The 18,635-nt window shown below is 35.8% G+C and overlaps 1 protein-coding gene across 3 annotated transcripts in view; it reads right to left on the bottom strand.

The window, feature by feature from the left end:
- LRGUK (leucine rich repeats and guanylate kinase domain containing) overlaps window positions 1–15,178 on the bottom strand; it is a 143,399-nt gene extending 128,221 nt beyond the window's left edge. For 2 of the 3 annotated variants that reach the window (XM_031939086.1, XM_031939087.1), the window contains exons 1-4: window positions 14,839–15,178; window positions 11,247–11,354; window positions 8,128–8,209; window positions 2,477–2,577 (exon numbers count right to left, since the gene is read on the bottom strand). In XM_031939086.1, the coding sequence (XP_031794946.1) occupies window positions 2,477–2,577; window positions 8,128–8,209; window positions 11,247–11,354; window positions 14,839–15,069 (522 nt within the window). In that variant the 5' untranslated portion in view covers window positions 15,070–15,178. The remainder of the gene's footprint in view (window positions 1–2,476; window positions 2,578–8,127; window positions 8,210–11,246; window positions 11,355–14,838) is intronic. The other variant, XM_031939085.1, reaches the window with a different exon arrangement.
- Window positions 15,179–18,635: the final 3,457 nt, after the last annotated feature.

The raw sequence follows: 18,635 nt of genomic DNA, 5'->3' as shown, positions 1-18,635 counted from the left end.
AATTTTGTTAATCTTTATTAATATTAAATTATAAATTTAAAAATAAATTTTATTCATTAATGAAAAAATTCTGCATACCAAAACTTGGCAAACATCTCTTAAATGATACTTATCACATAAATTATCCTACTCTGAAGAACATGTAACTTCCATGGAACTCTGACCATTGACATAGGCAATATTATAACATATATGCAATCAAATCAAATTCCTCTGTGTTTAAAATTTATATTAATTTTTTATTCATCTTTCGGGATTCTACTTCATTTTGTATCTATTTAACAGCATTTCACTTATTTTCTCTGGATGTTCCTAAATTCAATTCTTTTAATTTATATGAATATCTTTATTTTCTTTTTCTTTGCTCCTTTCTATCCCCATGTCAATTAATTTCTCCAAATATTAAAAATGAGGAGAATTCAGCTTTAATCCATTCTTTAAGCTATATTCCTTTCACTTTATGAGCATTTCTCATAACTAGTCTTTTCTAGACTATGAATTCATTCCCAAATAATTGGTAAGTGATTGACTAGAAAACATTATCTAATACTCAGAGACTTTTATTTTCCCTTAATTTATCTTTTATTCTTTTCCCTCTCTTTCTATGTGTCTATTCAGCATGTGTATTAAATGTATTTTTTGTAAATAAAGTTTTAAGGTTTTAAGTACATAGTATTAAAGCACTATGATATGCATCAGAGCCTAGCCGTAATTCTCATGAAGCCCAGGGCCAGAAGAAGCTAATCCATCAAAAAATACAAATAAACAAGTATTTTCTAAGTGGCTGCCGGGTACACATGCAAGACACCATGTTAGATCCTTTGGGGGGGTACAAAGACGTGAAATATACAATTTCTAATCTTAAGAAACATAGTTTACATAAATGCATAATCATTTGAAAACATTAAATATGAAGAAAGGAGGGCATACCAAGTAGGTGGAACAATGGGAACAAGTCATGTCCTCATTCCGTAGGATGATGAGGATTATATGAGCAATAATCTAGCCCCTCTTGGAGTTGGGGAGCTTCTGTAGGACCCAATGTTTTTAATCTTGTTAATACCCCTAAAATTTAGAGACTTCATGGTGGTAGGATAGGAATTGAATGTTTTGGAGGAAGAGATTAGAGTGGGTACCTCCAGTAGTATGTGATTCTAAGGAGGCTTCCCAAGGGGTGAAGGACTATTTCAGGAGGAAAAAACATCTGCCAGAGACTAGGAGAATTGACAATGGTGTTAACAGTGGAGGCTGCAAACTGCCTAATCAGAGTGCCTAGGGGTTCTGTAGGAGAACATAATGTGGCTTTTGGGTATAAGGGAATAACAATCTAGTGTATTCATCTTACAAAAAAAATAAACATTATTTTAAAAGAAAAAATAATAAGACTGATAATAACTGAGTGATTCCTAAGCAAGAAATCAATAAGAATGTTATTCTGCCATGATACTATAATATGAATGAATGAATGTTATAGTAGAATGAATTTGAAATAGATTTCCATGTTTTTGCAAGTCTTATTAAAGAGCTTTAGCTCTAAAACTTAGACTTAATTTTTTTTACAATGTAACCCTGGGAAATAGACAGTAACAGTGTATGTCCATGTTAAACAAACATGTGAATTCACATAATGCATATAAATTCACATAAATGATTGGCCACACAAAATTCAAAAGCATAGAAACATTTTTTATTGACAAATGGAGTCATGGATAGAATGGTAATCACATAATCTCTAGTATATCAAGTTGCTTTGTAAAATGCCTAATACAGTTTATGCTGTAGGGATGCAAAAGTATATTTAGGGATATGGACAGAATTGAAATTACTATGTAATAATAATAACTAACACCTATATAACACTTTCTGGTTTACAAATTGCTTTACACATATTATCTCCTTTATATACACAAGTTTAAATGAAAAATTTATGTAAAAATAAGAGTCAATGCTAATTTTAAAAATTGAGTTACATGAAGAAGGTGTTTGGAACTATGAGGAAAATTTCTATGCTAAGTAGGTTTTCTAGAACTCAATGCTGATATGCAATTGTTTCTGCTCTGATTTTAAAATACATAATAATAATTTCTAGATTTTAGAGAAAGGAAGAACTTATTTTTTTCAGGAGTGTCTTATATCATCCTATTACTTTTTAGCAGACTTTTCTAAAAAGGCTGTCAGTTTGACAGGCTAGCCTATATCTTTATTTCTTCAAAATAAAATACATAATATTCTACTTTTTCCTTTTACTTCAAAAATCTAATTAATAGCCATACTATACACTATGGCACACTATTCCAGATATATAAAGGTTAAACATGATTAGTCACTCCAAAAACTTTCACTTGGTCTCTACTAAAATCTGAACCTCTCAAAGTAAATGACTTGTGTCTCTCCTGCATTGTTTTAACTGCTTAATTTAGTATACAAATCTACTAGGTAATTTAATATATTTATTTAGCACAATTATAAATTCTACCTTAAGGTTCTTAGGTGGCTTGAAACCGAAGAATGTAGTCAACTCATTGTGAGAAGCATTGAGTTCTATGAGATAAGGCATGAAACCAACACAGGACAAATCTATGCAGGGAAAAAAGAACACAGAATAAGCTAAACCAATGAAATAAATAAAATTAGGCAAAAACAATTAACAAAAACATATATTAACAACATATATTACAATAATATTCATGATGCCCCCTCTCTTGAATGATTCAAATATGTTTTAAAATGTACATACTTCACATAAGGCAACACTCTTTAACTTTCTCTTCCACCCAGTCTTTGACTAGAACAACTAAAAATAGTAAATGAATTGGTTTAGATCTCATTTTGTTCTCCTCTAAATCATTTAATAATACACAGAGGCGTTAATAAGTAGTATTTTACTACTTGTGAAGAGCAGCAGGAAGAAAATGGATGAAAAACAGTACTTCCAGATAATTTACCAAATAACCAGCCTTTAAACAATCAAGTTAGATGATCATAAAAAAATAGAAATTATGCAACCTCTGTATTTTTTTAAAAATTGTTTATAAATACATGAGAATTAATCACTGAATCCTAAATTTTGTGAATTTTAAAAGATTACTTTAATAAATTCCATAATTCTACTTTAGTTTCTATTTTGTTAAAATAGCTAAATTATTCAAGGCAATTCCAATAGATTTGGGATGAAAAATGACATCCACATTCTGAGAGAGTTACAGAAACTGAATGTGGATCAAAACATAGCATTTTCACCTTTTGTTTGTTTTGTTTTTTTCTTTCTCATGGTTTTTTCCCTTTTTGGTCTGATTTTTCTTCACTTGACAAATGTGAAAATATGTTTGAAAGGACTGTTCACATTTAACCTACTTCAGACTGCTTTCTGTCTTGGGGAGGGAGGAGGTGAGAAAAAAAGAAAGAAAAATTTAGTACACAAAATTTTACAAAAATAAATGTTGAAATGAGGTGATTCAAGGCAATTCCAATAGACTAATGATAGAGTCATCCACATCCAGAAATAAAATTATGGAGTTTGAATATGCATAGGATTTTCACTTTTTTGTTGTTTGTTTGCTTGCTTTTTTTCTTTCTCTTTTTTTTTTTCATTTGATCTGATTTTTCTTGTGCAGGATGATAAATATGAAAAGATGTTTTGAAGAATTGTACATGTTTAACCTATATTGGATTACTTGCTGTCTAAGGGAGGGGAGTAGGAGGAAGAGAGTAAGAAAAATTTGGAACACAAGATTTTGTAAGGGCATATGTTGAAAATCATCCTTGTATGTATTGTGAAAAATAAAAAGCTATCATTTTAAAAACAAAAATTTAAAAAAATGAATGTTGAAAACTATCTTTACACATATTTGGAAAAACTAACTACTACTGAATAAAAAAAAATATTCACCTAAACTTTATATGTGGTCACAAACCAGCAAAATTCTGTATTTTTCCACTGGAGTCATGTGTAACTTTAAAAAATAAAGTACAAAGTATAAAATTTGCTCATGAGAACATTCTTATCTTCATTTATAATACAAAATTTAAATGGATTCAACATCATTGGCAATATGATTTAGTCAAAAGAACAATGTGAATCAAATGACATGTATTCTATGCTCCAATTTCCTCACATGGGCAAGGTTCACAAGCACTTATTATTATTATTTATTATAGGATTCAGAATTTAAGGAAGAGACCTGAGAGAGCATCAAATCCAAGCCAGTATTTTTCAAAGAGATCCTATTCATTAAAGCTTCTTCTTCTTCCTCCTCTTCCTCCTCCTCCTCTCTTCTCCTTCCTATTCATTATTGTCATTATCATCAGCATAATTGATGCCTTGGCAAGTAGTCCTTCTACTTTATTATGTGAGATGGTGATGAAAAAGGAGATAGTAGTGGAAAATAAATAGCTGATATGAGATAAGGAAGAAAGGAGAAGGAGCTCTTGTCAAATTCCCTCAAAGTTTTCAGTAAAATATGATTTTTAAAAATAAGATCTGGTCTCTAGACCAGATACTATTTTGTGGCCATGTGACTAAGAGAAAATCATTTGATCTCTCAGGGTGTTTGCTTCATAAACTGTAAAATCAAATGCTTGGATTTTGGTAGCTGCTATATTGCTATAAGATCTAAGTTTCATCTCTTAATGGTTCACAGACCAAATCAGATAAACCAATTCTGATGTACAAAATTTGCTAAAGGAAAAAGTTTCCAGTGGTTCTAAGAATCTGGGCAAGTTACTAAAGCTTTACAATGCTGTTTCTCCATTTATAAACTGAAAAGATTTTAAGTTTTCTCCTTGTTCTAAATCTATGATCCTATTACTTCACTGAATGCAAAAACATATTTCTTATCTATGTGTATCCAAATTTCACTGACCCATTAAAAATTTCAGAAGCTGTGACTTTGAAAACATTTATCATTATTTTGTTTCTAAGTTACAAAATAAAGCACCAGCTTAAAGGTACTTCCTGACATGTCATCAAAATTCCTGCAAATGCTTAAAAAAAAATCATGACATATACTCATCTAAAGACTTATATTGCCTATTATTTTATTTCAAAATGGTAGAATGAATAATAAATCACACCTAAACTCTAATTTGTTTCTCCTAACTAATATGAATGAATTAATGCAGCATTTGTTAAGTGCTTATTATAGGGAAGATATTGCCTTATGCAGTGGGGATACAAATAGAACAATGAGATACTCACTCTCCATGTAACAACATATGGAGATTTTCGATTGCAAATCACATAGAAATGTCCTATGGTCTTTAGGGAGCAGATGGCCATAAAAATATACAGATGTGAGGTTATTTATAATATATTCTCATTAAAATGTTTCAGAGTAACTTTAAGAAAAAAATCCAAAAGAAATCAGAAAAATTCCTGGATTTGTCTTGGCACATATTCTTCCAAATATTTTATTTTGCCTACAGTTATTTTATTTTATTTTGCTGAGGTAATTGGGTTAGTGCCTTGCCCAGGGTCACACAGCTAGGAAGTGTTAAGTGTCTGAGAACAGGTTTGAACTCAGGTCCTCCTGATTTCAGGACTGGTGCTCTACCACTGCACCACCGAGCTGCCCCCTACAGTTATTTTAAGTGCAATTTCTCTTTCTATCTCTTGCTGCTGGGTTTTGTCAGTAATATGTAGAAATGCTAATCATTTGTATGAATTTATTTCATATCCTACAACTTTGCTAAAGCTGTTAATTGCTTCAAGTAGGTTTTTGGATGATTTTTCTAGGATTCTCTAAGTATATCATCATATCATCTGCAAAGAATGATAGTTTTATCTCCTCATTGCCTATCCTAATTCCTTTAATTTCTTTTTCTTTTCTTACTGGTAAGGCCAACATTTCTAGTACAATATTGAAAAATAGTGGTGATCATGGGCATCTTTGTTTTATCTTGATCTTAATAGGAATGTGTCCAGCTTCTTTCCATTACAAATAATGCTTGCTGTTGGTTTTAGATAGATATTGCTTATTATTTTAAGGAAAACTCCCGTTATCCCTATGCTTGCTTAGTGTTTTTAATAGGAATGGGTGCTGTATTTTGTCAAAAGCTTTTTCCACATTTATTGAGATTATCATATGATTTCTGTTGGTTTTGTTATTGATGTGGTTAATTATGGAAATAGTTTTCCTGATATTGAATAGTCCTGCACTCATGGTATAAATCCCAGTTGGTCGTAGTGTATTATCTTGCTGATAAGTTGTTATAATTTCTTTGCTAATATTTTATTTAAAAGTTTTGCATCAATATTCATTAGGGACATTGGTCTATAATTTTCTTTCTCTATTTTGGCTCTTCCAGGTTTTGGTATCAGTACCACATTTGTGCCACAGAAGGAATTTGGCAGGAATCCTTCTTGACCTATTTTTTTTCCAAAAGTTTCATAGTATTAGAATTAATTGTTCTTTAAATGTCTCGTAGAATTCACTTGTAAATCTATCTGGTCCTGGAGATTTTTTCTGGGTAAGTTCATTGATGGCTTGTTCAATTTCTTCTCCTAAAATGGAATTATTTAAGTAATTTATTTCTTCTTCGGTTAATCTGGACAATTTATATTTTTGTAAATATCAATCCGCTGAGATTTTTAATCAATAAAAAGAAAGCACTTGTTTTAATTATGGGAAAACAACAAAAGTGAGGGAAAGAACCTAAGAGGATAAGTAAGCTAAAAAGGAGAAAGAAGCAAGTTTTCCATTATCAAAGTAAGAAATAGTGAGGGAACTGGGTTGTTGTTTCTTATATGGAAATAGTGAAAGATCTGCATTGGTAGATGAAGACACAGTCCCATAGTCAAGAAGACCAGCATTCAGGTCCTAGCTGGGAAATTGTGACCAAGCATAGTCATTTAACCTTTGTGTCCTAGGCAGCATTCTAAAATTATACATTTTGGAAGAGTTACTGATTTTTATGAGTGAACTAAGTTCTATTCCAAGTGCACCCTACTACACTGAAATAAAAGGTTTAAACAAGGATGAAAGATAACAATTTTAGAACTACTCAAGAGAAAGTACTCTGTTGAAGTCCCAGACCAGTGCCTTATAGGAGTCCTTCAAGGTTATATCATTAGAGTGCCATCTCTAAAGATTCTACAAAGCTAGAAAAGTCTCAGGCATGGCCCAAGGAAGGGATGTACATCTTTCGTCCAAAGATCAGACTTGTGTAACTTCTTAGAGGTTCCTTTTTGGTGGTGTGATGATGACATTTCCAGTCACAGCAACTCATAAAGAGAGTCTACTAAAAAGTAGTTGTCAATGACATGCATTGATGGATCACAGAATTGCAGAATTTGAAAGTTGGAAGAGGGATTTTAAAGGTCATATAGCCCAACCCATACAAATATTAGAAAGAAAAAACCCCAACACTTTATCTCCTAGGGAAGACAAGGAATGTACAGAATGTACAAGATAGTAGAATTAGCAACCAAGATCGAGGAGAAAGGGCTTGGGTGTGTGTGGGGGGGGGGGGAATGAAGAAAGAAGAAGCAGCAGCATTTAAAGATCACTTTAATAAAAATGGAAAGAGTAGCACAATGTGCTTTTTCTACATATACAAAATGTATATATATAAATACATGAAATACAGAAAAAAAAAGAAAAGTTCAAGATGAAGTTGAAAAAAATAATAATAAACAGAAAGGGGAGTAATTTACACATACTCAAAAAAAATCCATTTCTAGTGTTCAAATAATAAATTTCAATAGCCATCCAGAAAAAAATGGAAATATGAAAGAGAAACAAATTAAGATAGAGAACCATTAACGATAAAGGGAACATAAAAGTAATATATAATCTTTATTGAAGATTAGAGAAAAGTAGCAAAGGAAAACAGAATGCTTAAACCCTAGGGCATAATCAACTTCATAAAAGAAATAATGCTTCAAAAATTTCACCTGAATCTCTGATGAGTAAACACAATTCTTCGGTATCACAAAAATACTATGGCATTATCCTTTTTGTATATTTATAAGCCTTTCTCTTTTGTTTTGAGGCAGTGAAACCGTATCGGAATTGATTCATAACATCACTAAAATGAACTTTTATGATATTAACTACATAATATGTTCTTTAACTCTCTGTAACTCAGTGATCTTCACAGGAGTTTATTATAATAATTGTTACATACCATTAATTTTATTGTGTGACAGGTCCAAGTTCTCTAGGTGAACATACCCACAAAGAATGGAAACATCTATTAAATCAGAGTTCTGGGAGAAAAAAAAGTAAAAAAGACTTTAATATCATTTTAGTATGGTAGTCTCCTTAGAATATGTGGGAAATAGAGATGACACAAAGCAATCAGGCATACCATTCAAGTAGATGTTGAAAGTGAGACAACAAATCTAACAAGAAATAAAATGTAAATTCAAGATCCTACCAATAAGGGATCTTCAAAAGAAGAAAAGAAACATTCAAATAATTGTGTGAAGAAAATGACCACTAACTGAATCAGAATAAAAACAATGAAGGGCTGTGAGCCAAGAAGTCACTTGTTCCTGCCAAAGACAGCTAAAGCAACTGCGTTATTAGGAAAATTCTTAGCATAAAACAAATGCATGAAAAAAGCCAAAATAATAGCAAATAATAAGCCAGAAATGAGCGTAATGAACAATGATAAAACACAAGTCCTACAATACTTTACCCCAACCCAGATTTCATTGTCTCTGCACATGAGACTCCAACTCCTATATCCCAGACTTGACTGTCTCCCATGTCTAGAAGGTGCTCACTCCTGACCTCAGAGACCTTCTTCTTCCCTTCATATACAACTTAACCATCTTCTTTCTGCAGAAAAGACTCTCCTGATTCCACTCCTCCCAAATACTAATGCCCTCCTAAACTTTTTTCTACTTAACTACTTTGTTTATATGTTTATTTGTTGGCTTTATGCTCATATACTGCGTATATATTTTTTAAATGTGCTTGTTAAATTTCCCATTAGGATAGAAGCTCAGCAAGGGTAAGGATGATTTTGTTCTTACTATTAATACTCCCAATACCTAGCACATTGCTTGACACATTGTAGATGCATATGAAATATTCCTTGGTTCATTTTATACTTAATCTAGCAACATTTAATAACAATGCATAACATTTATACATGGTTACTATTAAAGCTCTTTCACATGTACTATTTCATTTGATCCAATAATTCTACGAGCTAGGCAAGGTACAGTGATATGTGTAGTACAGTGTAGAAGAAAGAGCCCTGATCCAGGCTAAAAACTTGGGTTCTAATTCTTATCTGTGCTACAAACTCAGTGTGTGATGTTGGCTAAATCACTTAATCTCACTGGGCGTCAGCACTGGATTTCTGAGTTATCTTCCAGTTCTAAGACCTTACGACCAATACCTTTCCTACTTCCAAGAGATGTAAGGGACGAATAGAACTTCTGAACACACTACTCAGAAAAGACACAGGAATCTGGGGTCCTTGATGTGATGGCAAATGTGGTCAGAGAAAAAACTAGTTAGGAGTCATTAACCAGAATGGCCAAATATAGGCACTTCTGTATTCAAATATAGATATGGAAGGCACTTCTGATCCCACCCTAGTCTGTCCCCTTCCCCACCACATTCACTCCTTCGCAAAAGTGGGAGGTCTATGAGTGTAGCACATTGCACATGTTGTAAGCTTTCCAAAGGCAGAACCTGTCTTTTGCTTCTCTTTTTGTATCTCCCAACACTTAGTACAGTACCTGCCACATAGTAGGCAAGTGTTTATTGAATAATTAATAGTCAGATTTTTGTGATATGTTGATTAGTTTGGCTAATTTTTTTTCTTTTTTTGTCCTTGAAAAACATCATTTTTACATGGGATGGTTCTCTGGGGAAAGAGGAAATTTTGCTGATGTAAAAAAAAAGGCATCAAAAATTTATTAAAAAGGGATAGAATGGATGAAAATGAGATACATTAAAGAAGCCAAACATAGAAAAGATAGAATATTAAGAAAAATAAGTCAAATAATATCCTATAAGAAAGAAATCTAGTGGCAAAATGAGTTTTATTTGGCTAAAATAAGTAGAAAGAATTGTTTTTGTTTTGTTTTGTTTATCACAGACTAATTTAAGATAGAGCACTGTATACATAGGTAAAGCATTGATTGAAAGGGGTTTGAATCCGAATATAATAGCTTCTTTATTATCTCCATACTATATCTAATGCTATATATATGCATAGCAGGATCAATACATGTTATGGATGGATTCATTTTTTAAATGTTTTAAATAATAATTGTGATATATGCAAGCCTTGGTATTATCAAAGGACATGCCAGGAGATTGAATTGTAGGTAAATCTGCCTTTTAATGCTGCATTAAGTCTTCTCAAATGAGGCTTAAGATGGAATAACCTTAAAATGAACGCCACCGTGTAACAGAATCATAAGCTGTGGCAATGTTCCAACTTGAACAAATACATTGTTCAGTTAACAAAGTATCCCAAGGTTTATAGCTCTAAGAAAGCTTAGAGATCCTATACCTCAACTTTATTTTACAGATTAGGAAACTAAAACCCAGGATATTAACTTAATTTGAAAAAAAAATCAAAACTTGAAGTATTCTGATTATTCTTCATTATTCTCATAATGATTAAATCAAATCCTGTTATTACTTTTAAATATGAGTGATATTCAAAAAATTACTGAATAACAAAAGTTAAATTTTCTCTAAAAATCTGTATCACTGCAGTATTCAGGGACCTAGGGGAAAATTGGATCTCCTTGATACACTTAGAAATAACCAACTCAACACAAAATGTGTATTTTAATTTGGTTTCAAAGATAAATTTTGGCCATAGAATCAGTATTTTTTAGTTGTAATTATGTCACACTGCTCTTGGCCTATTATTGGTGGAGTAAGTTATCCCCATGTTGCCACACCAACAGCAGGTATAAGTACAGGGAGCAAATTATATGCTCCTAACTGAAGTTTTCTATCCCTGAAGAAGGGTGCTTCAGAGATATTGGGCTTGCATTAATAATTATGATGAAAAGACTCAAGTAGGAAAGCATTAATAGTAAAGGAATTTGAGAACTTGAAAACCAAGTGGGCATCCCCAGAAGTCTGGTATCTATATGAATAGCTATTAAATATCAATTTCTATCAAAATGAAATGATTTGGGACTTGGAGTGGTGTCTAGTCACACACAAATCAATGAATATCAGAGAAAACTTAAGAAAACAACAGATATAATGTCTTAGATGTACACACACAGACAATCATTGGGGTTCTATTATACTCACAGGCAATGATAAGTTAAGGTAAACTTGCTCAGTACCAGGACCTGAGCGGCCCAATTTAGAGAGAGCTTCTGCCACTGGTTCTTCTCTGAGAACTCCATCAAACTCATTCTAAAAAGGAAAAGAAATAATAAATAAGGAAGCCAGAAAGATAAATATATAATATGAAAGCACTTAGCTGATCATGTCTAGCACCAATGTTATATATCCAATAGTAAGTACCAAAATTGTATCATTACACAAGAAAATTTGTTATTTTTATTCTTGAAGACATGTAAATAGCATGTGTTCGTATATACTGATGCAATGACTATCTCGATTGCCACAAAATTTGCAGATATTGACTGTCTTCAAACATGAATATATACTTACGTTGGACTAAGAACATGTGTCTGGTGTTTTTGTTGAAGAAAGGAGTCTTGAATGTACATATTTCATTGGTTTTTTTTCTCTAGAATCAAATGCTTTGTATCCTTTTTCAAAAATATTATTAGATCTGGACATGTTTCAAATAGAAGATAGTGTAATAATTCCAAAGTGTCATGGATGAGCATTTTCCAGCTATTACCTAAAACCTGGTCCTGGAGATGACAATTAAGGCTGTCCTGTAGCAATGCAGTATTTACTAAGATTTCAAAATCTTACATTGTGTGTCAGCCCAACAACACAAGTCTGTCTGTCTCCTGCAATTCACCAAGACCAAAACCATTACCCATCTCTAGGTTATTGACTTGAACCTAGAAAAATCTAGTATCTTTTCCACTTAACCTAGTAATCTGCTAACAAAATTATCTGCTCCAGTACTAGAGTCATATTTAGACATATGCTATTGCAGGATTTATCTTTTCCATAAAGTCTCCCAATAATCTTATAGTAGGACTTAAAATTCTCATACTTTAATTTTCCCCCACCCATACAATTTCATCTATGGCATCTACAATTTATATTTATGTGATTTTTAGTCAATTAGTGAATGAGGAAGCAAAGACTGAGAAAGAGAGATGATGTTAATTTATTAACACAATACAATACCAAATTCAATTCAATTTAGCAAAATGTTATTAAAGTTTCTACTGAATGGAGCATGCCTGTGGTAGGCACTGAAAACTAAGTGTCAGGATTAGTATAAAGGAAAGTATTTAATTCTAAAACTACTAAAATCTTCTAATAGTTTCTAGACCCCCCCAGGAATGCAACTATTACATAATCATCATCACTTTCACTATTCCATTAGTTTCAATCATGAGACTAAAATTTGGGGTGGGGGGAATTGACCAAAAACCCCAAAGGGCTTCTTCTTTAAAATTTTTATTCAGAAATGTAAATGTATTGATTCTTTAGCTTTGAAATAGTCAAAATAAAATTTAAAATTATGGAATATTTATAATTTAATCAGCTCTATATCAGAATCAGAATAGCAAAGGAATCTCTACATACAAATCAAATGGCTCAAAAATGAATATGAAGTGAAAGTCAAACTTTCTACTGTTTGTTAATAGCATGCAGAAGGCAGATTAACAATGGTTCTAATGAACCCCATAGAGGAAAAGCAGATGTTAATTAGAAGAATAATAAAGTAAACTACTGATTCATTTGTGAATTCCTCTGGGGTGGACTTTGATGGAAACCACACAAACATCTCAAAGTTTCAAAACAATGTGGCAGTTTTGGAGATATCTATCACATTTAAGAACAATAGAGAGAAATCACTAAGAAAAAGAAAGACTAGAAAAAAGTTACTAATCTAACAATACAGACTTCAAATACACGGGGGTAGATAGAAAAGGAGGACAGAAAAAATTGGGTGGTTATCCTTGAATGGACACAAAAGGGAAGCGTACAAATGGATTGAAAAAAACAGTAAAGGAGAGACTGAAGTTTAGGTTATGGGAGTAAAATGAGGTGATGGTAAAAGGGGATAACAAAAGCAGGGATGTTAACTGTGAGAATAGAGAAGTAAATAGAAAAGCAAAATGCCAGAAAAAAGAAATAATGCAGCAGAAGGCAACAAAAAGTTTCATGAAAGTAGGGGCAGAATTAAGGGAATAAGATTTCTTGGGGATCTGAAATAGAGAAGAAATAATACATCTGTTAAAGATAAGGGGAAAAACTGAAGAGAAGGGAATGAAGTAATGGGGGGGGGGGTCTAATGGAACTCTTCCAAAGTAGGTGAATGACCATTGGTTGGGATTGTTATAGGGAAACACCAATACAGAAATGATACTCTACCAGTCTGCCAAAGTTTTGTGATAGACAGCTAAGGATAAGAGGACGATCTTAAAAGGATTGACAGGAAGACAGAGAAGCATGGGGAATGGGTAATGATTAAAAAGGAGAGTTGAAATAATGTGAAAAGCAGCACCCATCTTGTAATGTGATTCCCTTAAAACCCCCTTGAACCTGTAGAACACATCCTCGGAATTCCCAAGATGCATGAAAATTCCTTTGCTGAAGGTTAAAATGTAAAAGCAAAGCCTTAAGCCTTATCAGTCATTTATACTCCAGTGTAAATGGCCCTATTCCCGACTTCCCCAGAGAGTCCCCCAAAGCTTAGGGGGCATTCAAAGGGGGAGGGTAACGAGAATATTCCAGTTTTGCTTCTGGCTGGCCTAAATGAAAACACTAAGGCAGGAGGGAGTAGTGGTGATTCACAGGGAGAATGGAGAAACATAGAGTACCTTGGTATTGACCGGAAAGGTGCTACTGAAGTGACCATCCAAGTCCGAAGAGGAGGCCCAAGCTCAGGATGCCTAGGGGACTGCACTGGGGGAAGGGCAGCAGTGGGGAGCCTCTGGCCAAGGAGGAATTGTGGGAACAGTAGAGGCAGGGAGCTTCTGGCTTTAGAGAGGTGAGGGATGTATTTGACTTTGGGGGGGGTACCGTGTGCAGGAGAGGGGACATATTTGTTCTGGAAGGGGCCATGGAAGTAGGTGGGGACAGCAGGAGGGAAGCGCAGCTGACCCCGGGGGGAGCTAGGTAGGCACATCTGGCCGTAGAGAGGGTGCGTGAAAGAAGGAAGCAGAAGAGAGCATTTAACCATGATGACACGGGGATGACGCTGGGAACAGGTGCACACGACCACGGAGAGGACACATGCCTGTGGGAAGGAGGGGAAACCAGAGAAGTACCTTTAGCCACGGACAGGGCACGTGGGGACGAGGAGCCAGAGTGGCCATAGGATATGGGGGCGGGGGGCAGGGGGGTCCATCGCCCACTGAGAGCACGTTGGGGAGGGGCGAGGAAGAGGGAACCAGAGGGGCACAAACAGCCCCGGAGCGGGCCCGAGAGAGGGAAGAACTAGAGGGGGGCAGGTAGCCATAGAATGCGGGGGGCAGGGGGATGCCGCGTGTGACCAGAGAGTGCGGAGGGGGGGAGCAGAGGCGCACGTGTCCGCTGAGAACACAGGGGAACCGGCCGGAGGGAAGGGAACCAGAGGGGCACAAACAGCCCCGGAGCGGGCACGTGGGGCAGGGAAGCAGGGGCACACAGGGCTCAGGGGCAGGGGCCTCGAGGGGCGCTGTACCAGAGACCCACAGGGAAGAGGGACAGCCAGAGGAGGCACCTCTGGGCGCTCCTGCTTCGGGGGAACGCTCACCTCCACCACGGGCATCTCCTCTTCAGACTGGGATGATTCCTCCTCACCCTCCTCGTTGTCCTCGGCTTCCTCGACTTCGTCGTCGTCGAAGCCTAAGCGAAACGAAGGATCATTGCGGAAGAGCTGCTGGAGGAAGAAGGAGACGCTGGAGTAGCCGCTTGGCAGCTTTTGCCCCAAAGGGAAACTGGTAGTCGTTGAAGAGTGATTTAATCTCAGCTCCTGGGACGACATGATTCAGGCTGGTGAGAAAGGCTCCCCACGGGAGTCCCAGGGATGGAGAAACGTGTCACCGGGATGCGGTCCCGGAGGCGGCCATCTTGTTTGGTCCCGGTTGCCTTGGAAACCGCGGGGTTAGCGATGGAAGCCGCAGGGGGATTGTGGGGCTTGTAGTTTGATTCTCCTCCATCGACTTCTATCCTCCTTTCTCTCTTTCCATCAACTCTTTGCTTCTTTCTCTGTTTCATTAAATCCTGTATGGGTGCTTGTGTCTTTGTTTCTTGGTTTCTACATATTTCTCTTGTTTTCTGTCACTGTTTTCTAATTATTCTGTCTCTGACTCTCTGACTCTGTCTCTCTCTCTCTCTGTCTCTCTGTCTCTCTGTCTCTCTCTGTCTCTCTCTCTCTCTGTGTCTCTCTCTGTCTGTCTGTCTCTCTCTCTCTGTGTTTCTCTCTGTCTCTCTCTGTCTCTCTGTCTATGTCTCTCTGTCTCTGTCTCTCTCTCTATCTCTGTCTCTCTCTCTCTGTCTCTCTTTCTGTCTCTCTTCTCTCTGTCTCTCTCTCTGTATCTCTGTCTCTCTCTCTGTCTCTCTGTCTATGTCTCTCTGTCTCTCTCTCTCTTTCTCTCTCTGTATCTCTGTCTCTCTCTCTCTGTCTCTCTGTCTATGTCTCTCTGTCTCTCTCTCTCTTTTCTCTCTCTCTCTGTCTCTCTCTGTCTCTCTCTATCTCTGTCTCTCTCTCTGTCTCTCTGTCTCTCTGTCTCTGTCTCTCTCTCTGTCTCTGTCTCTCTCTCTCTGTCTGTCTGTCTCTCTCTGTCTCTGTCTCTCGGTCTCTCTGTCTCTGTCTCTCTCTTGTCTCTCTGTCTCTGTCTCTCTGTCTCTCTCTCTCTCTCTCTGTCTCTCTCTGTCTCTCTGTGGCTCTCTCCTTTCTTTCTCTTGCTCTCTCTCACTCTAGATGGATAGATAGAAATCCAATATGTATATTAATGTCATCTGTCTCATTAGAATATGGGCTCCTTAAGGACAGCAACAATGTTGGTTTTTTCCTTTTATAATTGGGGTCTGGCTGATGACCCCTGCTCTCCTGAGTCTGAGAAGTCCTCAGTATGAAATTCCCCATCTAGAAAAGGTAGGAAACTTATTTCAGGGAGAAGTGTGATAATGTTTAATAGACATGTCTTGTGGATACTAGCGATCCCATGTACCCCTTCTGTAACTGGTTCCAGTCTGTTAAGCACATGGCTGTAGTTTGTGGAACTGGAACCAAGGGTATCTTGGAAAGATATTTCTTCCTCTCTCCTGGTTGGATCTGCTCTTGGTTTGTGTCATTGAAATTGTCAGCAAAAATGACGAGGGGCAATGCTGTAAAAGTAGAGGTACAGAGCCCTCTCCCTTTGGGGCTGGCCTGTGACCTCCCAGCTACAGGCCTCCCTTCATTGCCATGCTATTTGTCCTGTTGTTTTAGGTGGAGGTGGATCTGGAGGGTATGCTTGGAAATCAGTCTTTTGAGGAGATTTTTGAGGCGAGTATATCAAGTTACAAGTTACACATTTAGGAAGAAGATAAAAAAGGCCTTGCCTTCATCTGCTCCCATTCTCAGCCCCAGTCACCATGGACCCAGTGGATCTGGCCTAGCCTGGCCTGGCCAGGCCAGAGCCCTCAGACAGCTGACTGACCAAAAGTGACCACTGTAGCAGTGTAGCTTTGATATGTTCAGATTGCTGAGTTGAGAGAGAGAGCTTGATGTCTCGGGCAATAGAGGAACCAACTGAGGACCCTGAACCCCAAAGCCAGGAAGTAGCAGTAACATGGAGTTAGGGACTTGCCAAGAGCTTTTGCACAGATTTTGGGAACTGGAGGTAGAGAATTCTGTGGTAGCCCAGGCCAACGAAAATCAGCAAGAGACCTATGAGCATTGCCTGGATGAGAGGGATAAATCCAGACTGTCAATAAAACAGACATATGAAAATAGTATTCTAACTAATATCTGGAGAAATGCAAATTAAATAACTCTGAAGTTCTGTCTTGTACCCATCAGACTGGCGAAGTTGACAAAAAAAGAAAATGACAGATACCAAAGAGGTGGCAGAAAACAATTTGTAACCATACCCAATAAATTACTAGATTGTTCATATCCTTTAATCTAGCAGTATCAATAGTAAGTTTATACCCCAAAGAAACCAAAGAAAGAAGAAAAAATCTTGTATCTAAGAAATTTTTATAACAGTTCTTTTTATGGTAGCAAAAAATTAGACATAATTTGGATGTATATCAACTAGGGGTGGTTGCTAAGTTATGGAATATTAATGTTAAGGGATGCTTTACACTATAAAAAATGATGGTGAAACAGTTTCAGAGAAACCAAAGAAGACTTGTATGAAGAGATGCAGAATCAGGAGATCTTAATAACTTTGAAAGACTTTAAGATTTTGATCAGCACAGTGACCAGTCACAATTCCAAAGGACTCATGATGACTCGGGACTCACCTTTTGACAGAGAGGTGATAGATGCAAAGTGAAGACAGAGACTGTTTTTGGACATGGACAGTGGCAGAATTTATTTTGTTTAACTATGTTTTCGCAACAGGCACTTTGTTTTTCCTTCTTTTTCAGTTGGTAGGGAAAGGCTGGACAAGATAGGGGAAAGAAAGTAAATTTTGAAAAAAAATTAAAATTTAATAAGATAAAAAGAAAAAAAAAAAACAAGATAAAAGAACTTCCAGGTTCTAGGACCAACAAGATAGAGACTAAATGCTTTCTTCCTTTTTCAAAATAATATTTTCCCAATTACATGTAAAGATAATTTTCAGCATTTTAAAAAACATTGAGTTCTAAATTTTCTCCTTCACCTCTCCATCCCTGACAGTAAGCACTTTGCTGTATTATATATGTGCACTCATGTAAAACATTTCCATATTAGTCATGTTGTATAAGAAAAAATAAATACTTCCTCCAGATCCAGAAAAAAAAAAAAAAAAAAAGATAAATATACACAAATCAGGAAAATTTTTTTTTTTTTTGTCTCACAAATTTTGATAGGAAGACATTGGATTTCAAGGGAATCCTGAAAAAAATCAAGAATGGAAAATTGCAAATCATTCTCCATGAATTTATATTACTGTTTCCATAAATTTCATGTGTTGCTTCAGATATAAATGCTTTTTCCTATATCTATTTATCTATTAAATTGTGGAGAAGACTTATCCAGCAGCAATTCTGTATTTGTATATGAGCTCAAAGAGACCAATGCTATGTAAAAATTATGCAAAAATTGAGACTATCCTCACCAAAAACCTAGATGGAATCATGACTATGTAAAAATTAAATTGTTAAAATGTTAAATGGAATTGGGATTCTAATCCCACATGTAAGTAATGGGTAGAGCAAAATTTTGGGAACTTTGAGCTTATAATGTCATCAAAGAAGAAATGTCCCAAACCTCAGGGATACAGGATACCCCTAGACTCTGAAAAGGTGAGCTGTGGGCTAGTAAAACCTAGAAAGATACCTACTACATGTGCATCCTCACACTGTGTACTAAGCTCAGTGCTTAGTACACAGTAAGCACTTAATAAATGCCTC

This window comes from Sarcophilus harrisii, chromosome 5, assembly GCF_902635505.1.
Source record: "Sarcophilus harrisii chromosome 5, mSarHar1.11, whole genome shotgun sequence".
Taxonomy (NCBI): domain Eukaryota; kingdom Metazoa; phylum Chordata; class Mammalia; order Dasyuromorphia; family Dasyuridae; genus Sarcophilus; species Sarcophilus harrisii.
This window is presented reverse-complemented; position numbering and strand designations above follow the sequence as displayed.